The sequence below is a fragment of the Equus quagga genome, chromosome 18, assembly GCF_021613505.1.
Source record: "Equus quagga isolate Etosha38 chromosome 18, UCLA_HA_Equagga_1.0, whole genome shotgun sequence".
NCBI lineage: Eukaryota > Metazoa > Chordata > Mammalia > Perissodactyla > Equidae > Equus > Equus quagga.
In genome coordinates, this window is record NC_060284.1 from 11,814,051 (window position 1) to 11,841,388 (window position 27,338).

A 27,338-nucleotide genomic window follows, 5' to 3' on the forward strand; every position below is an offset into this window, starting at 1 on the left:
TTTTGTGCAGAGAAAATAAAGGACTTTGCTAAATGACAAATAAAATATATTTTTGTGTAGGTGTGTGTTGTGAAGGAATTTATAAACTTCACAACATTCTGGCTTAATCATGAGTAATTAAAATATAAGCTATGGATCTTTGGATTATGCCCGTCTAACTTTATAGCATTAACAATCTGATAACCTCTGTGATTTCCACTTATATTGTATGTGTTAAGGTTCTGTGGGTTTCTTGTTCTTTTGCTCTTTTGAAAGATGAACAGCTTTTCTGGGGATATCAGATTATTATGCTTCTTGTGTAGAGATTTACATATGTTCATTTATTTATTTTTGAATTTATGAAGCATATGGCCATAAAAAGAAAGTCAGAGAAATTGTGGAACTCTCTTTTATAGATTACTAAAAGTGGGATCAGTCACCATCAATCTCACTTGTTATAAGCGGTCACCTGCCTAAGAGACCAGCAGCTGGAGGTCCTTCTGGCTTCTCTGTGGTCCTCTGTCCCAAAATGCATGTGTCCTATGGTGTGTGGCATTGGCTGGTTTGGGGTCAGGGTGACATATTTATATAATATGCAGGGCTCGCCACAGAATGTGTCCATGGAATTGCAGCAGAGATGAGTTAAGGACAAACCAAACATAAGGAAAAAGAAGCAGGGTATTTTCAACTGAGGTTATTTGTAACTGATCTTCTTGCCTTTGCAGACTTACTGAGAGATGGTGGTGAGGTCTTGTACATTTTCAATACAAATAAACACAAGTAATTTAAGTTATGTAATGAGGAGGGATTAGAACAAGAAGTCAGGGGCTGGCCCGGTGGCGCGGCAGTTAAGTTCACACGTTCCGCTTCTCAGCGGCCCAGGGTTTGCCAGTTCGGATCCTGGGAGGGGACATGGCACCGCTTGGCACACCATGCTGTGGTAGGTGTCCCACATATAAAGTAGAGGAAGATGGGAACGATGTTAGCTCAGGGCCAGGCTTCCTCAGCAAAAAGAGGAGGACTGGTAGTAGTTAGCTCAGGGCTAATCTTCCTCAAAAAAAAAAAAAAAAAAGAACAGGAAGTCAATTCCTGATTATTCTGAACTATTTTCTAATTGGCAAAGTGTCCCAGCTAACTCTTACCAAATGGTTTTTTGGGCCATTTCTCTCTTTATCGTTACCTTAATGGGAGGGTTAGGAAAAGAAAAGACCAAGACATCTGGCCTTTTCACTAGTCACTGAGTTAAGTTTCTATGTGAGAGAAGGGGGAATCTTAATTAAAATAAGCATCAGGGATTTCTTGTGTATTTCCCATTCCTGCTACTATCTTCTCTATTGTTGTCCCTGTTCCTCTTGCCCCAGTTTCTTAGTTTCTGCCTTCCTAGTTCATCCAGTTGAGCCAACTGAGCTCTCCTAAGAAGACTCAGTTTTGCTTTAGGACCAATCTGGACCTAAGCAGACAATATTCAAACAGCCTCAGCCATACTTTACCCAGTCCCTGCCTATGAAATTAAGAATGTTTCACTGTCCTGGACCCTAGAGCCTGGGATTCCTCTAGTCGTTTTATGTTTGGAACTTCTTTCACCTTTCTCTTGGATAGCTCCTACACAGCCTTCCAAGCAAGATTTAATATAGACTTTCTGTCTGTAGGGAAGTCACTCCTCCAGTGCCTTATCTTTGCCCCCTAACAGCAGGTTTATCTCTAGCATACTTCTCTCACTATGCTGATATCATGTATTTATTTCTCTCTCACCCTAGACAATAAACTTATTAAATCCAAAACCAGGCATTTCTCTTTGTCTCCTATGCTTGCCACAGAGTAGGCAGTGGGTACTTGTGAATAAATGACTGGCTGACTCAGTCTGAAGTGGCCCTGGAGTCACCATTTCCTCACACCAATTCCCAGATCTGGCCCGGTGTTTAGGCTCCTCCTTTCCTGTTTAATTCTTGTCAGACTTCTTCCTAAGCCTGGAGTCCTGGCTTCTTGAGCCTCGTTGAGGTTAACAGATTGCCCAGAAGATAATCATCTGCCTGCTGGACTGTATTAGTGCACTCAGGACTCCCAACTACTGGGCGTCTTCCACAGATTCAGCCCTCAGAGTTGCCCCATTGGAGCTAGACTTGCCTTTAGACATGGAACCAAGCATGGCTTGGAACTCTTGCCACCTCACTGCCTGCTCTGTCCTGGTGGGAAGCTTCTTTCTCTCCCTGTTGATAGGGTTGATCTTCGAAACTGGGAGCTGAGGAAATGAACATTTGTGAAGTATTTCCTTTAGTTAGGTCTTTTGCTTATTTTATCATTACACCATCTAATTAAATCATCACATCACATTATTGATGAGGAAACTGAGGCTTCAAGAGATAAACTAATTTGCACTGAACCACATAGCTATTACATATCAGAGACTTAATTCTAACCCAGAGTGTCTATCTCCAAAGACTGAGCTCTTATTAATCAATTTTTTCTATATAACCAAAGAGAGAGGACCTTTGGAAAGATTACCTCAGGAAAACTAACAGGAGAAAGTGCATTGCTTATGTATATTTTTCAGTATTTCCACTTTTAAATTTGGCTTTTTTTTTAAAGATTATGCCCATGATTCCTCATAAATAAAATAAATCTTTTGAAAATTATGCTTCCTGTTTTCTTTTTTTCATTTGTCTTTGGTGAAAGGCTAGAGTGTTAAGAGTGTATTCTAAAGGAACAAGAAAAGCAAGGAAGACTTATTTTTCAAAACTTTTCAATATAAATGTTTTCTTGATTAATTCTGATTAGGACTCATTTTCTATAGTACTGAAATATTTTTAAATTTTTTTTTTGAGGAAGATTAGCCCTGAGCTAATTACTGCCAATCCTCCTCTTTTTGCTGAGGAAGACTGGCCCTGAGCTAACATCCTTGTCCATCTTCCTCTACTTTATACTTGGGATGCCTGCCACAGCATGGCTTGCCAAGCGGTGCCATGTCCGCACCTGGGATCCGAACCAGTGAACCCTGGGCCACTGAGAAGAGGAATGTGCGCACTTAACTGCTGTGCCATGGGCCCGGCCGCTGAAATATTTTTTTAATTCAGTATCAAAGAACATTTTGTTAAAAAGTTTTGCAGCAAAGAAAGTGTCACTTGCTTTGTCATTGCTTCTGTCTCATTTGTTGCTCTATCATTTACTTCAGCTGCTGTCTTGGTACATAAAGATTTATGGTTCCACCTATTGCTTTCTTCTTTGTTCAGAAACTTTTATATTATTGATCTGCTTAAAGATTGGACTAGCCTACTTACTGGCTATATCATCTTCAGGTCTCAATGAAAAAAAATTTTGGATCCCCTTCTTAAAAAAAAATAGGAATCATTTCAAGATAGCCACAGCAGAGCATTAAAATGAGCATACGGCCATTCTAAGTATGGAGTCCTGTGTGATTGCATAGGTTGCACACTATGATGTTGCCCTACTTATCATACAATTTTATAAATATTGCTGAAAATGTTCTTAGTGGGAAAATTATCAAAATGGTAATTAAATGAAAGACTGAGAATGTTTCTGTTCTCCCTAATTTGATTAGAATAGAGATGGAAAAAGCATATTTAGTTAAATAATAGTAATGCTACTCCATAGCCTCTTAAGACATATGTTCTATTTTGCTAGAGCTTGGGAAAATTTTCTGAGCCATTCGTAACTGATACTTGGGAAATAGGTCAAAGGAAATGAAAACAATTTGAAATTTGTGTTTTACGTCTCTATCTAAACTTATCCCATCATGAAAAAATCACAATATGCCTTCTACTAAATGTCCACTAATTGTGACATGATACTGAAGGATATCTCTGGAAAGGAGGCACACTCATTGGAACTTCTCAGTTACATGAATGCTGCATATAGTCCATGATTTGCATACAAACTGAATTTATTAAATATTCTCAAGCAAAAAAATCTATCATTATTGCATATTTTAGTCGACCAATAATGCCTACATTTGTATGTTACAACGTTAGTAAATTGGACTGAGACTTGACTAGTAAATACTGTAGCTTTGGTTTTTTCAGTGTATTTTTGACAAATATGACCAAGTTTTAGTTTTTTTTTTTAATTGGATCTGTAAGAAAACAAGATAGCTTGCCCCACTATTATTGCTTTCCTAGAGGCAATTTTACAGCTATGATTATAAACAAACTTCTATTATCAAGTCTTATTTCCCAAAAGACAAGGAAAAAAATCCATTATTGGTTTTCCCTTGGGTGAGTTTCATAGTTTCTGGCAATATGTAAGCCTTAAGAGTTCATGTTCCCTGTTCGGAGCTTATTTTGACTTTCAGAAGTTTTCTTTTGTTATTTTAAAATTTTTTCCTCAAGGATATTTATAGTGTAGAAGATGTAAAAATTGACTAGGGAAGAGCAAATCAAGTTAGCAAATGATTATTGAGCATTTATACACAAGAACATAGGCTAGTTGTGGTAGAAATTGAAAGTATGAAATATAGCTTTAAATGTCATCTAGGAGCTTGCAATCTGTTAAGGAAATCAAAAATTGGAATATAATAATATACATTCATTTTTTCTTTCAATTATTCAACAAATGTTTATTGAAGAACTAATAGGTTCCCAGATCTGTGTTTGACACTGGTAAATCAATGGTGAGTAAAATGATATCCAATTCCTAGCCTCACAGAGTTTATGGTCTGGTGGAAAAGACAGGCAATCAAATAATCACACAAACAAACATAAAATTGCCACGGTGATGAGAGCTATGAAAGTTACCACGATGCTATGCCTTAAAGAGGGAAATTTGGTCTTCGTTCTTCTGCCCTTTCCCCCTCAGCCTGCTCTGACAAGGTGGCCTGAGTGAGCCTCTTAAAATGTATGTCAGATCCTGTGCTTCCTCTCCTCCAAATACTTTTCATATCATTCAGAGCAAAAGTACTCATTTCTTCTCTAAATATAATTTCCACCCTTTTCTTACTCATTCTTTTTTCAACTTTAAGTTCCTCAAATGTAGCAAGGATGCTTCTGCCTCAAGGCCTTTGCACTTCTCTTCTCACTGTCTAGACTGCTCTTTCTTAGTAACTGAATCTCTTACTGCCTTACCTCTTAAGATCCTGGTTCAAATATAATTTTCTCTATAAGGCCTTCTATTTTAAATTGAAGAATCACATCTCTAGCATTCTCTAGTCTCTTCCTTCCTTTATTTTTCTCCAGCACTGATCACTATATAACAGCCTATTGTTTCTGTACTTTGCTTTACTGCCTGTCTCCTGCACTAAAATATAAGCTCAACAAAGACACAGACTTTGCTGCTGTTGTTTTTTTCTCCATTATTCTCAGTTCCTAGCACAGGCCCTGCCTGGCACATAGTAGGTATACAATTAATATTTGTTGAATGAATAGGTCCACTGTCATGGAGGTCGGGAGAAAATCTCTAAGAAACTCGTAATTTGGCTTATAACTCAAGGACCTAAGTAGATGTTAACCAAGTAAAGAGAGGAAGAAAAAATAATGATAGTAGCAGTGGTAGTAATAACAATTACCTTTAGTGCTGATTAGGTACTAAATGGTTTACATGTATTAACTCTTACTCCTTAAAACAACCCTTCAAAGTAGGTAAAATTAATTGTTATTAAAATTTGATTGTCCAAAACCTCAATGATGGTCTTTTCATTTTTTAAAATTCTCTCTTCTCTTCATATTTCATTTTGTAGAATTTCTATTGCTATGTCTTCAAGTTTACTAACTTTTCTTTTGTAATGTCTAATATGCTGCTAATCTATCTAGTTCATTTTTAACTCACATATTATAACTTTCATCTCTAGAAATTTGATTTTCGTCGTTTTTATATATTTCGTGCCTCTACTTAACTTCCTAAACATAAGGGATACAGTTTTAATTACTGTTTTATTGTCCTTGTTTGAAAATTCCAACGTCTATATCAATTTGGGGTCAATTTTGATTGATTACTTTTTCTCTTCATTATAAGTCATATTTTCCTGCCTCTTTACATTCCTGTTAAATTCTGATTAATTCCAGATGTTATGAGTTTTATGTTGTTAGTTGCTGGATATTTTTGAATTCATGTAAATCTTCTTGAGACAATCTCTCCATCCCTACTGGGATGCAGTTAACTTACTTGGAATGAATTTAGTCCTTTTAGGTCTAGCTTTTAAGATTTGTTTGATGGGACTGGAGCAGTGCTCAGTGCGGGGCTAATAACCAACTGCTGAGGGCAGTCTCTTTTGAGTATTTTACCCAATGCCCATGACTCATGAGGTTTTCCAGTTTGGATGGTGGGAATAGGCACTATCCCTGGACTTGTGTGAGCACTGGGCATTATTACCAGTAATCTCCTTGTTAATTCTTTTCTTAGTCAACGGCAGTTTCCTACACGCTCACATGATCATCACTCAGCTTAACCCCCTAGAGGGCCCTCTCCAGATCTTCGTGGTTCTCTCTTTGGATAGTTCTCTTGTCTGTGGTACTCTGTCTTATGAACTCTAGCCACCTGGGCTTCTCCAGACTAGTCCCTGTTACTACATAATGGATGCAAGAGGAAGTCTCTAAGGAGGTTTTTTTAATGCACATTTGTAGTATCTAGAGATTCTGAATTAGTAATTCTTGGGAGGGTATCTAATAAATTCTTTTTACAAGCCTCAATGTGACTCTAAAGCTATCAGGATATTATAATCATTTGTCTTGATGATTAGTTCAATAAGCCTAGATGTCTAAAAAGATTTCATGAGGCAAGTAGACTTTGAACTAGATTTTAAGAAATAGTAGAATTTGACAAGCTAATAGTCTGTGCTAGGTACAGTTGGATGATCAAATATGTTTGAAAGATGAATGAATTCATTGATCTTCCTTTTTTTTCTTAGCAAACTCTTACTTCAAGTACTAAATTTATATTCCCCCTCTATAGCTTTCTCTATCTTCCCCAGAGAAAATTGATGTTTTTGTTATTATAGCCCATATGTTATCTCTGTCAAATCCATATTTACCTTATATCATAGTTATTTTGTTTCTTCCACTAATTTGTATATTGCTTTTGAGCTATTAATTTACCTTTGACCCTCAGAATTTAGCGCAATGTTTGGAATTCCTAGATGCTCAAAAATATTTGTTGATTTGAACTGTTACTCTTTTAATATTCACAAATGGGCAATAGGCAACTGTGGAAGTCAGTTCTGACCTGGATATTTTCAATAATGAATCGAGAGGCATAACAGTATATTAGCTAACTATTGTTAAATTAAAAATTACCCCAAAACTTTGTGGCTTAAAACGATGAACACTTATTATCTTGCAGTTTCTGTAGTTCAGGAATCTCAGGGTGTCTTAGCTGGGTCCCCTGACCTAGAGTCTCTCACAAAATGTCAGGTGGAGCTATTGTCATCTCAAGAACTGAAAGAGAGAGAATCCACTTTCATGCTTGCTCACATAGATGTTGACAGGCTTAGTCCACTCTGGCTGTTATCCAAAGACATCAATGCCTTGCCATGTCATTCTGTCCATAGGAAAGCTCACAGTAAGACATCTGGCTTCCATCAGAGAGAGTGATGGAGAGATCAAGAGAAGGCATGTAAGATGAAGTCACAGTCTTTTTGTAACCTAATCTTGGAAGTGATAGTCCATAACTTTTACTATATTCTATTCATGAGAAATGAATCATTATGTCAAGCCCACACTCAAGGGAACTGCTTAGCCTCATGTATAGCCAATATCACATATTTTATCAAAGATGATAACAGATATTTACGGAGATGGATTCATAGAGGGTTTATGTGTTATGTCTGGAAGATATGGGCTCTATTAACCCAGGAAACTTGGCATGATGCTACACTCATATTCTTTGACCCAGTCTTCTCCTAGGCACACAGAGGACCTAACAAGTAGATATGGTGGCAATTCTATTCTCCAAAAACTGCCAACTCTGTTTTGTGGACCAATGATTTTAGTATGTATTCTCTGGATGTCTAGGGTTCCGATGGTACCTCAGAGGTTATTCAAGAATAAAGGAAGGAGTATTAGGCCTATGCCCCCTAACCTGATGCCACCCAGCACAATTCTATCATATTACTTATGTTGAGTTCTGAGTTCATTAAATGAAAGTTTGAAAAAAACTGTTTGAAATATTTGAAAAACTGGGATCCTAGAGCAATGGTTTTTGACTGTAGGAGTATCATAGAGCATAGTGATTAAGCCTGTGGGCTCTGGAACCAGCCTGCCTGGGTTTCTTTGTATCCAGCTTCTGCCATTTGCTAGCCATGTGACGGGATTTAGAAGTCTGGGCTTGAGTCCCATCCACAGTTGTTTCTTGGCCCTTTCTGTTTCTGAAGCCAAAACTACTTGGAGAGATTTGAATCTGTGCTTCTTTTTATTTTCATTGTAGGTTTCTGTTCTTAGCCACCCTGTATTTATCTTAGTTTAGCATGACCAATAGAATAATCAATACGTTTACCACCATTATACCTTCTGTTTTCTGTCCTGATAATAGGTCTCTGAGTAAATCATGTATGTTCTTCATTTTAGTAAACTCCTTCTCTAGAAAGAAAATTATCTATCATTGATTTTTATACTTGTGAGTGCATAGTGTTTCATACCAGTTAAAACATTTTTACAGCTGTGGGTTTACCAATATCATTGTGTCACTTATTTTGAGTTTTTGCAGACCAGCATTTTCAATTATATTGTTAAGTAAAGAGACTGTAGGACACAAATGATTGCCCACATCTGCGTCTTAAAATAAATTAAGGTAGTATCTTACAGTTCATCAAATAATGAGTTTTCTGGCTTAATTAATGAGGAAGCTCAATAAGGGGAGCACTAACTATCCCATATATTGTGCTTGTAACAGGACTAACCCTTGAGCTTGAGATTTAGCTGTTGGTGTTGTCTTTTTTGTTTTTAAATTTCAGCTGCTGGATATTAATTGATCATTGATATAACTTTTTAGGAAGGTTTTTATTACTTAGTCTTGTCTAAGAGCAAAAATCTTTGTGTGTTCCTTCTTACGTTCTGTGAGTTGACTCCAACTCATCTTCAAAGTATAATTTAGAAGTTGATCTTTCAAGTGGAGGCAAATCACTTGCTTTCAAAATGCTTTGGCAGAAGAGCTTCTTTTGAGAAAATGGACAGACAAGTGACTTGGGCTGGAGAACGAAAGTCATGAGAAAACTGGTTGTCAGGTGGTTCTTGCACTCCTCTGTGATTATAATGTCTAGGGTGTGTGCAGTGTGGGGAGGAGCACCAGTGAGAGGGAGCCTAACTCAAACTCCAATTTTCAAGTCTCTACAATTGCAAGACAGTGAAAAATATTGGTCCTTTGGCAAGCTATATAAATAAATCTCATAAGAAAAAAATTGTGACTTTGGAAATGCATAGAACTTGATATATTCATAACATAGTGAACATTAAAACCTGTTTTCTCAGCCAGGGATTTTAAATAAAACCCTCACATAAGGAAATGCTGTGAAAAAGTATATCTATAAGGAAGAAAATAGCACAGCAAGATTAGCTGGAAAGCTCCAAAAATTTTACCCCTCTTTTCTTAAAAATATCTCTTCCATGGGCTTCCTTAACACGCATTCCTTTGTTCTGTTTTTCCTTCTTAGATCACTCATCTCTTTTCTTTACTGGCTCCCTTCTTTCCCTCTTTTTAGCTATAAATATCCTACAGATATTTCCTCTGACCTTAAGGAAGTGATGTTATCTCCTCACTTCAATTATTACTTCTATAAAATGTTACCACTTGTGTCTCCAGCCTTGACCTCACTGCTTCTCATCACTCTTCTTTATCCATTGGCTTTTCTACTTACATTCTCATCATTTCCTGAGAAGTGATAAATTTATATATTCAATGGAATTCTTTTTATTATTTGTATATAAGTTAATATATTTTTAAGCTCTGTTTCTACAACTTAAGAATGTGGAGCTTCCCCTTAATTTCTTTGATAATATTATCTTGTGGAATCATTTTCTGAGTAATTTTGAGACAAAATTTAATTTTAACCCAAGATAATAAGAGAAAGATCAAATAAGAGAACCTCATTTCTGTGACAGCCTGAAGAAACCATTTTCCAATAAGTTTTTGTACTCAAATATTTAATTAGAGCTATGTCAGGTAAAAAAAAAAAAGTCATTACAAAAATATTCAGCCAATATTATAAGTGAAAAACTCTGCAACTACATGATGGAGAGTTCTTACCTAACATTGGCAATGGGTGTTGAGAAGTGAATATATATATTTAAAAATAGAAAATTCTACAGAAAATAGAACATAAATTCAAAAGAAGTACTTACCAAATCTAAAGCAAATGCTACCATCTAAAATGTTTTCTAAGTCATATAAGCCTTCAATGCAAATAGATAAACAATTATTGATATCTTTAATTGGCATAGCTTTTGGTAGTTGTTTGAAAACTTGAGAATTATGTTCACATCTTGATTGAGGGATTGGCCTCAATCAAAACAGCTTATGCTGTTGGATAAAGCACAGTGAACTACCAAGGGGAATTGGAAGAAACCAGCTATTACAAGTGATTACTCTGAGAGACAGAAACTGTAAGTGATCCTCCTACTTCCTAAATTAGTGAAGTAGACAAAGTTTTATCTTCGTGTTCATCTCCTCTTATAGGCTTCCTCTTGACTGCCATCATTTGTTGACAACTTCTCATCATCTCTCTCCATCCCCAGTCCTCCCATATGCTGAATCATATGATTCTACCGTCTTAATATCTCTGAAATCCATTCTCCGCCCCCAGGCCACTACCACTACCTCAGCTCATTTTATCCTTTTCTCTTTTCTTAACTAATTGCAGGACCGTGTTAACTGATCACCCTGCTTCTAGTCTTGCTCCTTCTTCAATCCATTTGTTATACTGTTACTAGAAGGATCATTTTAAGATGCAAATCAGAACATACCTTACTCCTATATAAAATCTCCTAGTGAGTCCCTGCAAGAAAAAAGTTTAGGAGAGATCCTAAGCTTCTTGTCATAGTATATAAGACTCTTCAACATCCTAGCACACAAATCCTACTTAGAATAAGTTTAACTTGATTTTTTTTCAGTCAACTGAAAATGGTTACATAGTCAAGATCTTTTGTACTGATATGCTGCCTAAATGGCCATCCCTGAAAATCCTTGAAGAATAACATTAACCAAAAGGTATATCCACTACAGTATTGTCTGAGATGGTGAGGGATTGCTAACTGGCCTCAAATAATAACACACATAAAAAGAAAAACAGCATGGGGTAGTATGGTACTTTGGACTCCCATAGACCTGGGTTTAAACTTTGGTGCTTTTCTTTACATGCTGTGTAATTCTGAACTGCATTGTTCTTATTTTTAATGGGGCTATTAATAACAATTCCATGAGATTGTTGTGAGCATTAAATGAGATAGACTTTCTCACTTAGCTTATAGATGTTCTCAAAGCACATTCAAGAAATAGTAGTTCCTTTTGCCTTCTAATGCTTCATTCACATTAACAAGAATCAAAGGGCAAATAATAAAGATGAAATCAGTGCAGGGGACTGTATCAACCCAGGGTAAAAGTGGTTTGGAAATATGGTGGAAATGCCTAACAGGACTACCATTTGACAAAGAAGGTAGGCCCTGTGTTGGAAGAAGTCTGGGAAGACACAAGCAACTGGAGAGAGAAATATGTGTGTGTGTGTTGTAGAAGTAGTTGTAGTTGCTGTTGTAGCAGCAGTCGTAGCAATACTAGTAGTAGTAGGAATAGATGGAATCAACCAGGGAATGTGTAGAGCAAGACAGCTAATAGCTACCACTTATCGAACACTTTCCCTTATGTACCAAGCCTTGTGCTAAATGCTTTGCATGTGTTAATTAATACAAGAGACTTAATGCAGACAAAGGAGATCAAAAGGAAACACAACTGTCAGTGAGGAAATAAAAACACTTAAGAGATGAACAGCGAAAAGTCACCTCTATAGAGGAATAATAATAAGTTGGCAGAGAGACAGAGAGCAAACTCAAAGATCATGATGTTGCTCAATCAAGGGATAATAGGATCTTAAGGAGCAAACAAAGAGGAACAAATGCTGGAGAAATATTAAAGTAGGGAAAAGACCAGAAAGTGTCCTTTGGAGTGGGCAGTTAGGAGGCCTTCGATGTCATTTTCCAGAGAAATGTCCCTGAAGTGGTGAGGTCTGAAACCAGATTATAGTGGGCTGAGGAGTGAATAGGAGGTGAGGAAATTTGGACAAAAGGTGTAGACTACTCTTAAAAGAAGATTGTAAAATTTGGGAGAAAGGGCAGTAGTTCAAAGGGACACAATTGAGAACTGGTTGTTGAAAGTTAGAATTGGAAATATCAAATCTAATTCACCTTGCATATTAATGTTTTGGGAATCATTTTGAATTCATGAGGCATAGATTTAGAAGATACTTTCCTCTAAAGCTTTGCTAATACAGATTTTTCCACTAAATGGAAATGAGTATTAATCCAGTATAGCCTCATGGTTGTGCTCTCTGTAAGTTTCAATAATAAAAGTTAGATAAAGGCATACAGAAGAGAAAACTGTGGCTTTAAATAAACTACAAATTCTAAGGAAAACATTGGCATAAGCATAAATTGAGGAAGACTCCAAGGAAGTCATAGGAAATGAGTTACCACTTAAAGCAAAGAAAAATTTAATTTCAAAGTGTAGATATTTATTGAAGGCCTACTAGGTATAAGATGCCATATTTAATTTTGGCAATTTCAACCGAGATTTATTGCCATTCCATTCCATCTGAACATTACCTTATTCTACTTTCTCTTCTGTGGGATATTTATTTCCTCTTGATATGGTCATTTCTTCCTTCTTCATAGTTGTCAGTTACTTTCATAAGATGCAGTATAGAGTGGGAGCTAAATGGGGCCAAGTCAAATAAGTTAAAGTAGGAGAAAGATTCAGCAAGAACAGTAGGGCCTGTGCTCTTATAGGCGTTACTTTTGGAATCTCTGGAATTTAAATGATAAGATCAGCCTATTTTAGTTAAAAGGATCAAATTCCAGTGCCTCAGGTGAGAAATCATTTTACTGCTTACATTTTACTGTGACAAGTTTAGAACATGAAAAAAAAGTTTAAAATTTTATGTAATAGTGGTTCACCCATAGTGATAATTAATGGGAAGATTAAGTTGCAAGGGTAAGTAGTATAAGCATTCAGAGAAAAACATGATCAATAAGGTAAGGTATTTGTAGGGGATTCTCATGGAGAACTTGAAAACTGAGCTTGGGCTTGAGACTGGGTGTGTGGCAAGAGAAAGGTAAGGGAGGCTTTCTAGGAAGAAGGAGCAGAACATGCAAATAAATGTTTAAATTACAACCTGGGAATTGAAAGGACTTCATGGAGATCTTTTTGAGAGTCAACTGGTAAATAAAAATATCTTTAAAGTGTTATGTACATAGTGCTTCCCTATTATCAAAATAAAGAGCTTTGATCCATTTTCTCGGCTCATAAAACAACCACTTAATGGGAGGCACTTTGTGGGGCTTATCCTTCCTTCCATCATAGCAGGTACCAAGTTACCAGCCCATATTTGAATCTTAGTTCTTTAATAACAGTAATGCTGATACGTATGTCAGTTATGCAAACCTAAGTATGACTCACTTCAGTTCCTTAAAGAGTTTTTAAAAAATTAAGATATCTTTTCTGTGAAGAAACTTGTGTCTCACAATTTCACTAGTAGTTTTGTTATTGTTTTTGAGGAAAAAAATCAAAACTATCTATGTTGTCAAAAAAATTTGAAACAACAGAATTTTATGCCCTATAAAAATCTTAATGAGCTAAAGTATGTAAAACTCCAATCACAGTTCCCGGCATGAAGCAGGCACTTGGGGTTTGCTAAAGGTTAATTTGAAATAAATGATCAATACATGTTTGTTGAATTGAATTATTTAAAATTTGTGTCATATAATTGGGTCCTAATTGTTAATGTTTAAATTCCCTTATGACTGTGGTAGGTATATATTCCAATTTTTTTTTTTACTAGAAATACAGTCCAATTCAACAATTGTTTGGATGCCTATTATATACTTAGTATAGTGGTGAATAAAATAGATTCAGACTATGACTTCGTGGGGCTTCATGTAGTAGAAAGAATGTGAAGTTGTTTTACCAACTTTTTCAGGTTCTGGAGGAGAAGCAAGGATAAAATGATTTGATGGATATATGTCCCAGCCTAAATGTTAATATGAGTGTATTTGTCTTAGCCACATGACAGGAATATCTGTACATCAAAATATATTATATTCCCATAAGATTGCTTAGAAGATACTCTCCCCATCATGACTCTCCAAACCATAAAAATCAATAAATGCATTTTTCTCATATAAATAATGTGAAATTATTCAGATAATTCCAATGTACATTACTCTCAATGGTGAAATATTTCTTTGAATTTTAAAACAAACTAAATAAAACCTACAGTTCAATAATGACTCTGTGCGGTTTCATTAAAACTTACATTTTGACAGTTTCTCAGAAGGCCAACACTTCATAATTAATGAATGTTCAGCCAAAAGATTGACCTTCTGAATGACTGGGTAAGTGCAAACTTAGGAGGAAAAAAAATTTGCTTTGGGCTATTTATTGAAGCCTAAGAGCCATTATCTTTTAGAATGAAAGTAAGTTCTGGAACCATGCCTAAGAAATTGGCTCTATATGTTAACATTTGAGAGTCCTTTTTACAATAAAAATTCATGCTGTCTTCTTTATTTTATGCTATATTTAAAATCAGAGAAAATGTAAAAAGCTTCATTTACCTTGATCGTTTGTGACCTCCTTTAAAGGTTCCTAAGATTGAACTTGCAGGCATGTGAAGTTTAACATACCAGGCGCTTGATATAAATGGCCCTGGCATTCTTTTCCAAGCTGAATCTACAGAGCTCCAACTGACAGAAAGCTTCTTTTCATCTGAGATTGAGTTAGTTAGTTCATTTACTTAAAGGTTGATATTAATGAGATCAAGGTCACAGGAGGGGCCTGATGCAAAGAAACTTTGAAGTCAAACAGACCTAGATTTGAATTCCATTTCTGCCCCTTACTAGCTATGTGACCTCAAATAAGTTACCTAGCTTCCTAGAGGCTCAGTTTCTTCACCTTTAAAATGAGAGAGTAGCACCTATCTTTCTGTGTTTTGGAGTGGAACAGTTAAAGGTCACTCAAGTTACCGTTTATGCACTTAGTTCAGGGTCTGATACATAATATGCTCTTCACAAATGTTAATCGTGGTTTTAATTTTTCATTAGAAAAACAACTCACTGTACACATTGTATATTGTATTGATCACTAGTCAGCAAAATCCAGATCTCAGCAAAAACATTGGTCTGGGAATGTATAGAAGCCTATACACCTGCTTATATTTTTGGCCCCACCAGAAATTTCAGATGTTACAACAAGAATTCCTTGTCTCTTTGTGTGACAATTACAATAAGTTCTAATGTTATCCCAGTGATTGAAAAAAATTGTGAGAAGGAGCATATAAAATAGCACAGTTTTAGCTCATATAGGCTCAATAAGTTGTGCATTGATGCATGAATAAGTGGATGATTGAATGAATGAACTATTTAAAACTATGGAGCACTCAGAAACAAAGCTTGAGGCCAGAGACTGAAGATTCACTTCTCTGCTAACATTGACTTGCTCCATGACTTTCAGAAATTTCCCAGGGCAGGTCCGGTGGCGCAGCGGTTAAGTTTGCATGCTCCGCTTTTCGGCAGCCCGGGGTTCTCCGGTTCGGATCCTGGGTGCAGACATGGCACCGCTTGGCAAAAGCCATGCTGTGGTAGGCGTCCCACGTACAAAGTAGAGGAAGATGGGCACGGATGTTAGCTCAGGGCCAGTCTTCCTCAGCAAAAAGAGGAGGACTGGCAATAGTTAGCTCAGGGCTAATCTTCCTCAAAAATAAGAAAAAAATTCCCCGATTCCTCTGATTCTTAATTTCCTCCTCTTTAAAACATAGGGATTTGATATGTAATGTCCATGGTCCCTCTCCACTCCTGACGGGCTATGATTCAAACAGGCAAGGAAGCCATTTGTTTATAGAAACAGAAGCGGTGTTTGGAGCATAAGTTCCCAGAGCTCTTAGATCTCATCTTCCTTTTTTCTCTTAAGTCTAACAGACTTTTGAAAATTTCCCCACATGTATATTATTTGACCAACTGAAGAATAGACAGTGCATTAGAAAAATCCACAGTGAAAATGAGCACATCTGAAGGCAATGATTCCAATCAGTTTTCCAGAGAAGAGGGACTTAGACATGGGTCTTTGGGAGGAGAAGAAATCTGAAGGGTCAGCAGATTTGTTGGCAATTTATGGCTTTCCATCAAGATAGTTGGATAACAGCTCCTGGCACTGTTTTTCACTTGCTCATTCATTCATTCATTCATTCATTCATTCAATGAATGCTTATTGAATGATTACTATTTGCATAGCAACATGCTAAGGTAGGATTATAGAGACAGATTTGTCCTTAAAAAATTTGCTCTTTAATAGAGATGATAAGGCGTGTATATAAACTTTTTAAATGTTCTAAACAGCATGAAATAAAGATATATGAGATTTAAGAGAAAGAAAATTTCAGCAAATTAGTTGGCAATTAAAGGAGGAAAATCAAAGAAATCTTGGAGGACATGGCATTTAGTTTGAGTTTAAAGATCTGTAGATTGGGCAGAAGAGGATTCCTGACTGAAGAAATAATGTGAACCAAGACTCAAAGGAGAAGGAAACAGAATGAAGTTTGACTATACAATTGGGTATATGAAAAGAGATTAATGGGAATATGTTAAAAAGGATACCATCTGATTGAGAGGACCTTGAATGCCGTAGTAAGTGGTTTGGTCTTTATGTTCTAGGTAGGAGCAAGCCTTTGGAGGTTTCAGAGAAGGGAGGTGGAAGAAAGTTGTTTCAGATGGTGACTCCTGAAGAAGAGCTGTGCATTGTGGTTGTAAAATGAATTTTGACGGGCAGATGCCCCAAATGAAGCTCCTAACTGAGCTCTCTTTCTTGTCCAGGCTGCTGATATACTGTTGCAACATGGAGCTAATGTCAATGTTCAAGATGCAGTTTTTTTCACTCCCTTGCACATTGCTTCATACTATGGGCACGAACAGGTAAGTCTGACAAGAGAACTTTCGAAGGCTGGGCGACCACTTAAGTGCTCCAGGCTTTTGTTGAACTGTCTTAGCTTCAAAGAAAGGATATTTAAGATATCCTTTGAATTATTTTTGCTGTATTCTCATCAGCTCCACCCTGGAGGAGCTTGCAGATCCACAGAAACATTGCAGCTGCTGAGTTATTCATTTTTACTGCCTACTTTAGTACACAGGGAGGCGGTGGGGTACGTGGGTAAGGGCACAGCCGCAGCGGTCAGTCAGCCTGAAGTTGAAAAGCTCCTAGCTTTATGACCATGTGTAAGTTATATAATCTCTCTGATCTTCAGTTTCTTCATCTACAAAATAGAGAAACTATTAATACTACCTACCTCTTAGTGTTGCTGTTATAATGAGATATTAATTTATAGTGTTTGGGAAATGCTCAATAAATGTCACTGTGATGATGCTAATGACAATAACAATAAAACAAATCTTAATGGTCTTTCCAACAGTTCTCTGAAAAAAGATGTCTTTCAGAAACATGGTTGCCTCTTTTCTACTGTCCTGGCATGTGGTGGGCTAAGAAGTCTCCCAAAATATGTTCATGTTCTAATGTCCTGAACCTGTGAGCATTACTTCCAGAGGGACTTTGCAGATGGGCTCAAGTTAAAGATCTTGAGATGATGAGACTATCCTGTATTATCTGGGTGGACCTGATGCAATCACAAGGATCCTTATAATAGGCAGCAGGAAATCAAAATGGATAATAGGACATGTGACAATGGAAGCAAGAGGTTAAAGTTGCCGGAGTGCAGCTCCAGCTGGTAGGGTTCCTGAGGGATGAACGGTGTCAGCGAAAAAAGAAGTTACGGTGAGACTGGAAGTGAGGTTTCCAAGTCTGATTTATTCAAAGCATTCAAGCACTTATATAGGGTCCAGGTCACGCGCTTATGATTTCATGGAATTGTCTCAGTACATAATTTTGGCAAACAAAATGGGTATATAAGCATATCTTGTTACAATATTAGCACAGTATGTCTGTGAGAAGCAAGCAACCTTTGTTAATTATAGATATTGACCTTTTCTATATGTCTACTAGGCGTCTAGATGTCTAAGACTGATTGCAAAACGGGGTGTAATGTCTAGACTCAGTTCCCCATGAGTCGAATGGCCCTAAGCCTCTATCTTTATTCCTATAATAATGAAAGCAGAAGTATTGCAAAGCATAAGGGGATTGAAAGCTACACAGGTACAGTGCTTGGGGTTTCTCTTTTACCATTAACTATTTTATAAGGTTCTCAATCCTCATCATAATCCCAGTTCCCCTGTGTCAATATATTATGATATTTTTCTGCAACTTTATCAGGATCGTGAGTTGCCTTAGGAAGGGGTAGTTTTTGCATGCCTCTGCCCCTGGGTGGGTGCCACCATTTACCTTCTGTCCTAACAGGCCTAGGATAATATCTACCTCCTAGAAGGACCTGAGGAGGGAATGTTCTCCTTAGAGGCTGATTATTAGAAGGCTTCCTCCTTGAGGGCTGTCCAAGCTCATTTACCGCCTTTCCAGGAGGGGATCAGAATGTTTTTTCCCTTCAGGCTGTTGTTCCCCTGAACCCACCCTAGAAGGCCAGGTTACACCAGCTTCTTTGTCCTGCGTGGAGAGATTTTCCCCAAGATATCCCCATGTACAGAAAAAGAACAGCGAGAGCAATACTGCTAAGATTAGTAGCATGAGTAGGATCAGGAGCGGCCGACCGCCATCTTCTGAGGGTCCACCGTTCGTTCCCTCATCTCTCTCCCGGACCGTTGCCCTTGGGTAGAGGCTTAGCTGACTGGTGGGCTGCTCCCGGCATAAAATGATGCAAGAAGGGGCCGCAAACTAAGGAATGCAGCAACCTGTAGAAGCTGAAAAAGCAAAGAAATGATAGCCTCCAGAGGGGATGAAACGTGCCAACACCTTGACTTTAGACTTCTGACTTCCAGGACTATAAAAGAATCAGTCTGTGCTGTTTTAATCTAATAAATTTGTGGTAATTTGTTACAGTGGCAATGGGAAACTAATATGTGGAATAATCTAGATAAACTAAAGAACAATCACTAAATGTGTTTTAAATATGTAATCTGCTTTAAATAAATAATTATATAACATACATATTTATAAAATTTGAGATTCTGTAATAAAGTAATAATATGTATAGAATGCTTTAAAGTTTACAGTGTCCCTTCATTCAATAAATAATTTCATTTGACCTACAGGGACAACCTTATGAATTTAGTAAGAGTTACCACGTGAAAAAGCTCATACTGTGGGACAGGCATTGTGTTAAGACCTTTATGTGGATTTTTTTTCTAATTTTGCCACAAGCCTGAAATTAGCTATTATTTGCCCCTTCTTAGCAATGATATACACGTTACTCGCTCAAGTCAGGCAGCATGCAAGAGTCATGCAGCTGATAAGTAGAAGAGCTGGAATACGTACTCAGGTCTGTCTGATCCCAAAGCCCATACTCATCCTATGGTAGCAAAGAGCCTCTTCTTACCCCTTTTCTATCACTGAGACAAATAAAGTCCAGGCAATTTGCTTAAGTGGTAGAGCTAGAATTCAAGGTCAGGTGCTCTAACTCCAAAGTCCATTCATTGTCAACCTTAACATAGCCAAAGACAAAATTTTTATATGCTACTTTCAAATGCTGCCCTTTAATTACACTGAAGGAACGAAATAGAACCAAATAAAACAGAAATACAAACATTACTGGATAACAAAACTTTTGACATGGCGTGTTCACTCTTCCTCATGTTATATCTCTAGATCTCTAGTCTTACTCAACTATGAGGTAGAATTATACCTTTTTACTTTCGTAGAGGTCATGCCGTTGCACTGCCTGAGAATCCCAAGTTGAAAATCAAACTCACTTGTGTCCCTGTGCTGTTCTAGTCATTGTGCCTTTCTTTCTTGGCTAGCTGGCATATGCTTGGACACTCTCAGACCCGTGAAGCGTGACCTGCAGCTAGGGAAGATTGCTCATTTCATTGATGTGCAGCTCAGAGTGCACTGGAGTGCACTGGAGAGCTGGGCACTGAAAAGGCTTTTGAAAGCACAGGGTCCAACAGCCCAGGTGATGAAAAAATTCCATACTTTCCTGACTTCAGGCACAGACAGAGTGTACACAATGCATGTTATTTGTAGAGTCGTCCTCTTTGGCGATTAACCTTGTCACCCAGCAGAAACATAAAGAGCTGCTATGCATGTTGGGTGGAGAGCTAAATTTGCTTACTTTCCCTGAATATATAGTCACAGTCTTATAAAATTATGCTAAAATGTGGATGGCCCTTTTATGATAAGGGACTCACTTTCTGTGTGTGAAGACAGCACGTAAGTAATTTATGGATGCTATTGTCATTTTCTAAAATATGCTGACAGGAAAATGGTACATTCGATATATAAATATGCCTAATGTGCCATGTTCCTAGCCATTTGTTTATTTACTTATTTTTAAGTGGGAGAGTAGATGTTTTGTACCAAGAGCAATATTTCCTAGGTATATAATAATAATGCTTAATAGACAATCGATTTCAAAGATAGTTTAAATATGTCCATTATAAAGTCACGTAATCAGAATTTATGGAATCTGTGTAAGTGGAAATATCTGCTGAGGAGTGCAAAGTTCTTGAGACTAAACTTACACTGTTCTGATTTCTCCTGAATTAAGTATTGTCTGACCATTAGCTGACAAACTGATAAAATACACGTATTCCACATTGGGGCTACTACTTCTGCTAGCATTAATTGAGTACCAAGCACTTTTTAAAATGCTTTACATGTAATAATTTATTTATTCCTCACGACAGTTCTGTGAGGTCGAACTATTATCATCCCCATCTTAGCAATGGAGAGACTGAGGTTTCTAAAGGTCAAATAATGTATTCAAGTTGATGTAGCTAATGAGTAGAAGCCTGATTTCAGAACACTTTTTCTTCACCCACTAAACTCAATAGGAAGTTTCCCCACATGCCACCTGGCTAACTTTTTGCCCAGAATTTCTTTCAAATATGTACTATATTTTTGAGAGGTTTCTGCCCAAGACATTTTTATTTGCTGCCACATAGAAAGTCAAAATAGTTTTAGAGCTTGAATTCGCTTTTGTACTGACACCTCAGTGGTCAGGACAATTGCAGGGGTCCTCCCAAAACTGTTATTTTAATGACACATGCCTCCTAACTTATCTCTTGGGATCACTGTGATGACTTCTGAAATTCGCAGGGGAGGCAATGTCAGGTTTAGAGAAATTATTTAGAAAGTTTCTAGATGGATATGTACATAATTTGAAGGAATTTCCTAAGTCACCTGAAACAACCCCTGGACGACTCCTAAGTTATTTAATACTTTATCTTTCTATGTTCCTTTGGATGTGGATCTCAACTAATTGGGGAAGATGCGAGGGCTAGCGTAGCTATCTTCCGTTTACTCACAAATCCAGAAAAGAACTCAGAACTCCAGTAGCAAGGTGAACATCGGTGACCCATGCCTGGAGCTGCTGTGAAAATCAAGAATCAAATGAACATTGCTGTCTCTGGCCAGAAGGAGACTTTGGAAAAGATTGTTCAGAGAAGATTACGGGTGGCTTTAGAGAGGATTATTTACGTACAATGAAGACTCAACCCTGAGATCGCTCCAGTTTTGGGCTTCCTGTTAGGTGATATAATAATAAATTTCCTGTTGTTTAGCAAGCTGAGTTAGGATTTTCTGTTATTTTCGGGTAAAAATAATCTAAGAGAAGGCCTTAATGATATGTCTTCTTCCATATTACTGAAAGCTTTATGTTATTGTTTAATTTTTGATACTAATTTCAAATGAATGGATCCTTTAGGTAACACGCCTCCTTTTGAAATTTGGTGCTGATGTAAATGTAAGTGGCGAAGTTGGAGATAGGCCCCTCCACCTAGCGTCTGCAAAAGGATTCTTTAATATTGCAAAACTCTTGATGGAAGAAGGCAGCAAAGCAGATGGTAAGATTGTACGTTTAGAAGACCTTTGCTATCTTTTACTTTGCATGTACTTTTTACTTGTACTTTCCTTATTTACTAGGAAATAATCTTGAAGCTGATTAATCCTGTACTCATATACTATTTTGTTCCACAAGTCATAATTTATTATTTTTAATATATTAATTAAACCTATATGTTAATTTTTCTTTACACATTGTAGCTCAACTCTTAATATATCTGGTGCTCCAGTAAAAGTAAGGGATTTTCCTAGATAAATTATTCCTATTTGTTGTTATTCACTGATCTTGTTTTTAATTGAGGTAAAATTTACATATACCAAAATTCTCAGATCTTAAATGAGTATTGACATAAGTGGATATTTACTTATGCACGCACCCACGTAAAAACCACCTAGATCAAGATAGACTATTTTCATCTGAAAAGTTGAAAATAGTTCATCTGGAAAGTTCCCAATGCCCCATTCTCAGTAAATAGCTTTCGCCACCAAAGGTAATCAAAATTCTGGTTTCTCTTGCCATAGGTTAGTTTTTTCTGTTCCTAAATTTCATATAATTTTGTGACTTCCTTCTTATGATCAATAAGATGATTTTGACTGTAATCCTTGTTGTTGTATGAATCATAGCTTATTTTTTACCATGATTATTTATTGGTGAAGATTATATGAATATTCCTCAATTTGTTTATCCATTCTCCTACTAATGGGCATTTGAATGTTTCTAGTGTTTAGCTTTTATGAATATGGCTGCCAGAAATATTATTATTTAATTATTTTGGTAGACATATGTGCTCACCTCTCTTAGCTATATATATATACATGAGTGGAATTGCTGGATCAAAGGGTTTGCATATGTTTCACTTTTTAGGAAATTTCAGACAAATTTTCCGAAGAGTTTGTACTATTTTTCACTCCCACAGCGACACATGAGAATTCCAGTTTGTCCCCACATCCTCCCCAGTGTTTGATATTACTCTTATTTTTAATGGAAATTGAGTTAGAATATGATCAAGTTAGGAAAAAAGCTTTAGAATACACAGAAAGATTTTAGATGCAATAAACAGAGTAGAATTCCCTGCAACTTTTTATTTTTTAAATTATAAAATGAATTTTTGAAAATTAATTAAAAATAGATTATGGAAAAAGTTCTTACTTTCTCTTTCTTTTTTTCTTCCTTACAAACTTTATTTTTTGACGCAGATTCACTCAGAGTTACATCTTATCATTAAATTCTCTCAGGCATATCCAACATTCTTCCGTTGACCCTCAAGAGACCTAATTAAAAGCCCAGCTGTAAGACCTGCTGGCCTTTGCAACAGAAATGATGCACGTTTCCAAAAGGACAAGGTTGTCAAAGCTCCAGAACTGCCAGTTCCTTGGTCCAAAATTGAGATTAATACGCAGTCAATAAAGCTAATCAATATTTTCATCTACTCCTAAGGAAAATACAAAGGTTCATAGAGACAACTATGGCAAGAGGCTAGGGCACTTTCCAGTTTCCATGTTGGAAATAGGGGCATTTTATTTTGTAGAGTCTGAGAAACATAATTTATGTCAGTTTCTATATGAGTCAGTGTGCAGTAACTCAGGCATCTTCTCTATAGCATTATCATAAGCAATCTGTGTTGTCAGGATGCAAGGGGCATGTTCCTTGGACCTTGTTTAAGCAGTCTCTTTGATTCTGCTGGTTTAGAATAGGAAGAGGTACACCTGTGTGAACTACTGAACACATAATTGTGTTTTTGAAACTGCTTCGCTCTGCCAAGGGTTCAGGATCCACTCACTTTTTTCCTTTTATTACCGATGCCAACTTTAGCTTTTTATTCCTCTGTGCAACTCCAAAGCTCGGTGGTGTTGAAATGAGTGTCATTTATGATCAGCATGTCTCCAGGATCAAAGGACTCTTCTATGAAAGGCATTGAAATGTGTACCCGTATTCCCCTTACATACCAGCGTCATAGGATATAATTTTTAAAATTTTCTTTCTGACTCACACAATCACTACGTGCCTCCTCCTCAATCATTTAACAAGTCAAGAGACAGCATGACTCAGATTTTTAAGTATTTTTATTTCTTTCTAATGCACAATTGCTATTTAAGTCTCTTTTGCATTTCAACCAATTGGAAAGAATAAACCAGAAGATCTGTTGTGCTGACAGACACTGCACAGGATTTATTATCAGCTGGTTCACTTACTCCAAAATGTAGCTAAGCCTCCAGATGATTTATTTTAGATCTGGACTTTGCCTGTGGTGAATGGACATACTAGGAAAAGTAAATGAATGACCCCAAAAGGAACACAAATTGAAATCTGGTATTTACAGTTTGTTTCCATGATAACAGAATGTCACAAGTGAAAATAAATTCAGGTTACAAAATTAGCCAAAATGTAATTCTGAAAGCAATCTCTTCAGTTCAGCATGCTTGGGAGGCTGACCTATTCAGTCATGTGTGTTTTAACTCTCTGGTCTTCTTCCCTGTACCTCTTAGGGCAATGAAAAAGGAGAAATGTAATGCTTATTGAATGAGATTGAAAAAGGTCAAAATATTGTCAGACTCTGTAAGAAGAAAATAGTGATACAGTCCTCACAATTTATCACTTTAATAAAGTTAACCATGGAAAATTTAAAATTCAGAACTTACTAATTTTTTGTGATTTGAATGGTAAATGCTATAGTTCTTTTAACATGGACTTGGATATTGTAGAAAATCACAAAAACTTCTAGAGCATGGTTAGTAAGAGGAAGTATTTTATTTTTAAATAAATATCTTGTCAGAGCTATTACATAGATTTGTTATTGAAAATTTATTTAAGACACACTTGGAACTTGTTCTCCAGAGTTAATGGGGTGTGCTGACATTGCTGGGTTAATATAGAAATTTTTAATTTATCTTTAAGATCAATAGGCAGAAATAAGACAGAAGTAGCATCCGTCCACCTACCCATTCATGCAATCTTTCTCTCAAAAGTCATCACTGAACACATAGTCTCTTCAAAGTAGAAGACTAGGTACTAAATATTTTCCTAATAATGATTTGTATGTGTTCCTTTGCTTGAAATTCTCCTTTATTTAATAAGATGATAAGTTAAAGCAAATAGAATATCATTCATATATTCAATTTTCTCAGGTAAGATATAATTATATAGATATATATATATATATATATTTTTTGTCTTTGCAAATTGGTTCAAGACAAAACTAAGTATACCACAATGACTGAAGTGGAAATACAGATGCATATGTATAAACTCTGCATCTGATCCAAATTTCTCCTGGTTTGTCCTTTCTGTTGGTATTTATATCTTCTTTGATGGGAAGAATTTCTAGGCCACTGCAGGTAATTTACCAAGTGGATAATCTACTTTGAAGTTTATTGATTCAACTGAAGAATAATGTTTGGTGGGGCCAGGGATGGTCAAAGGCAAATTATGAATTAATGGAAGATTATGTTGCCTTTTACCTTACAATGTCCCTTCTGAACCTCAAGAACTCTTATGTGACCTCCAGATGCCCTGGACTTCCTACTGTTCCCAAGCATCGACTCATGGTATTGACTTTCCCTGGCTTCCAACAGAATGTGAACAAAGGAAAAGTATCATAAAAAGAAGATAATCAAAACAACCGGGAACATTATTCTGAAGGAAGGGTATCCTTCTGAGCCACTTATTAATAGAAAAGATTCCAAAACTTATTTTTCAATAACAGCCTTGGGAGGAGGAGTTCAGTGACTTTGTTAAAGATTTTCCTCTGCCTTAAGATCTTGCAGGACAATAAAATGAGAATCATTGTCTACAAATATAGCAAGCACAAGGCCTACGTCAGTGTTTATTAAATGTTAAATGATGATTGTAACAACAGTAGGAATAAACTACTTGCACATTTTTAAAATTAACTATTATCTTCCCTTTCATTCTCTTCGTATCCTTTGTTTGTTTGTTTTTTTAATTTTCTTTCCTTCAATTCTTTTGGTTCTGTGGATAATTTCTATTATAGATACGTGTAAGAATAAGAAGGAATAGGCTTATTAAGGGCTATTTTTTTCCATTTTGAATAAAGCACCCTGTACAGATGGACAAAGTAATAAAATAGTAAAACAAATGGCTATAGAGCAGTTGATTCAGTTATTTTAGTTTTAAAAATTGTGCTAAAGCAAATCCAGAATTTAGCAGCTTGGTATTCAGTTACTACTACTTCAGCCCTGTAATTATTGACAATTTGACTAGATTATAAGTTATTTGAGGGTATAGACTCTTTTATAGCTCATTGTTCTTAACACTTAGCAGATTTCTAGGGAGGAAAATTCATAAAAAGGGAGAGTTGACATTGTCTAATATGTGACAGATATCATGCTAGATGCTTTCCAATCGTGCTCTCCTTAAATTTTTTCAGCATCCCTGGAACAATAGTGTTATTGTATCCATTGTTACTGATAAGAAATCAATATCTCCAACGCCTAGCACAGTGCTTGGTTCATAGTGATCATTTAATACTTGTTGAGGAATGAGTATCTATCAGTCAGATGTTCTTATTTGTGAGCATCGGAAACTAACTCTTGGTAATTTAAGCATAAAAGGAATATATTGAAGGTATCAGTTAGCACACGGAATCTTCTTCAGGACAAGGTTGAAAACCAAGTTTGGAATTCTCACAGTTAGGAGCAATGTCCAAAATCACACCCCAAATTGCTGGCCCAGTGGCATAATGGTTAAGTTCCTGTGCTCCACTTTGGCGGCCTGGGCTTTGCTGGTTCAGATCCTGGGCACGGACCTATGCACTGCCTATCAAGCCAGGGTGTGGTAGGCGTCCCACATATAAAATAGAGGAAGATGGGCATGGATGTTAGCTCAGGGACAATCTTCCTCAGCAAAAAGAGGTGGATGTTAGCTCAGGGCTAATCTTCCTCAAAGAAAATTCACACCCCAAACTAGTCCTTTGAGGACACGCTGCCACCCCTGCTAGGCACACACACCAACACTTGTGCTTCTAGCACCAACAATGCAGGGCACTGAGTCTGTGGCTGCTATCACTACCACTAGAGATTGGATGGGCCCACTCCACCACTGCTACATTACCAAGATCGATTAGGCTCTGCTTTTTTGTGTCATTGGCTCTCATGTCGTAGTCTGCTATAATGTGTTGATTGGAGGAACCCATAGATAATGTCCAAACCAGGGTGCTGTTGAGAGTGAAAGGATCACTATTAAAAATTATGTCAGGATGACAAGCCTACGCTGAGACATATGGTCACCCTCTACAAATCCTGTGCCCTAG

At 36.8% G+C, this 27,338-nt stretch overlaps 1 protein-coding gene across 4 annotated transcripts in view; it reads left to right on the forward strand.

The window, feature by feature from the left end:
• The window catches only part of TNNI3K (TNNI3 interacting kinase), a 298,830-nt gene that overhangs the window by 88,992 nt on the left and 182,500 nt on the right, over positions 1-27,338 (forward strand). For all 4 annotated transcript variants that reach the window (XM_046645714.1, XM_046645713.1, XM_046645712.1 and 1 more), the window contains 2 exons: positions 16,983-17,081; positions 21,932-22,070. In XM_046645714.1, coding sequence (XP_046501670.1) covers positions 16,983-17,081; positions 21,932-22,070 — 238 coding nt within the window. The remainder of the gene's footprint in view (positions 1-16,982; positions 17,082-21,931; positions 22,071-27,338) is intronic.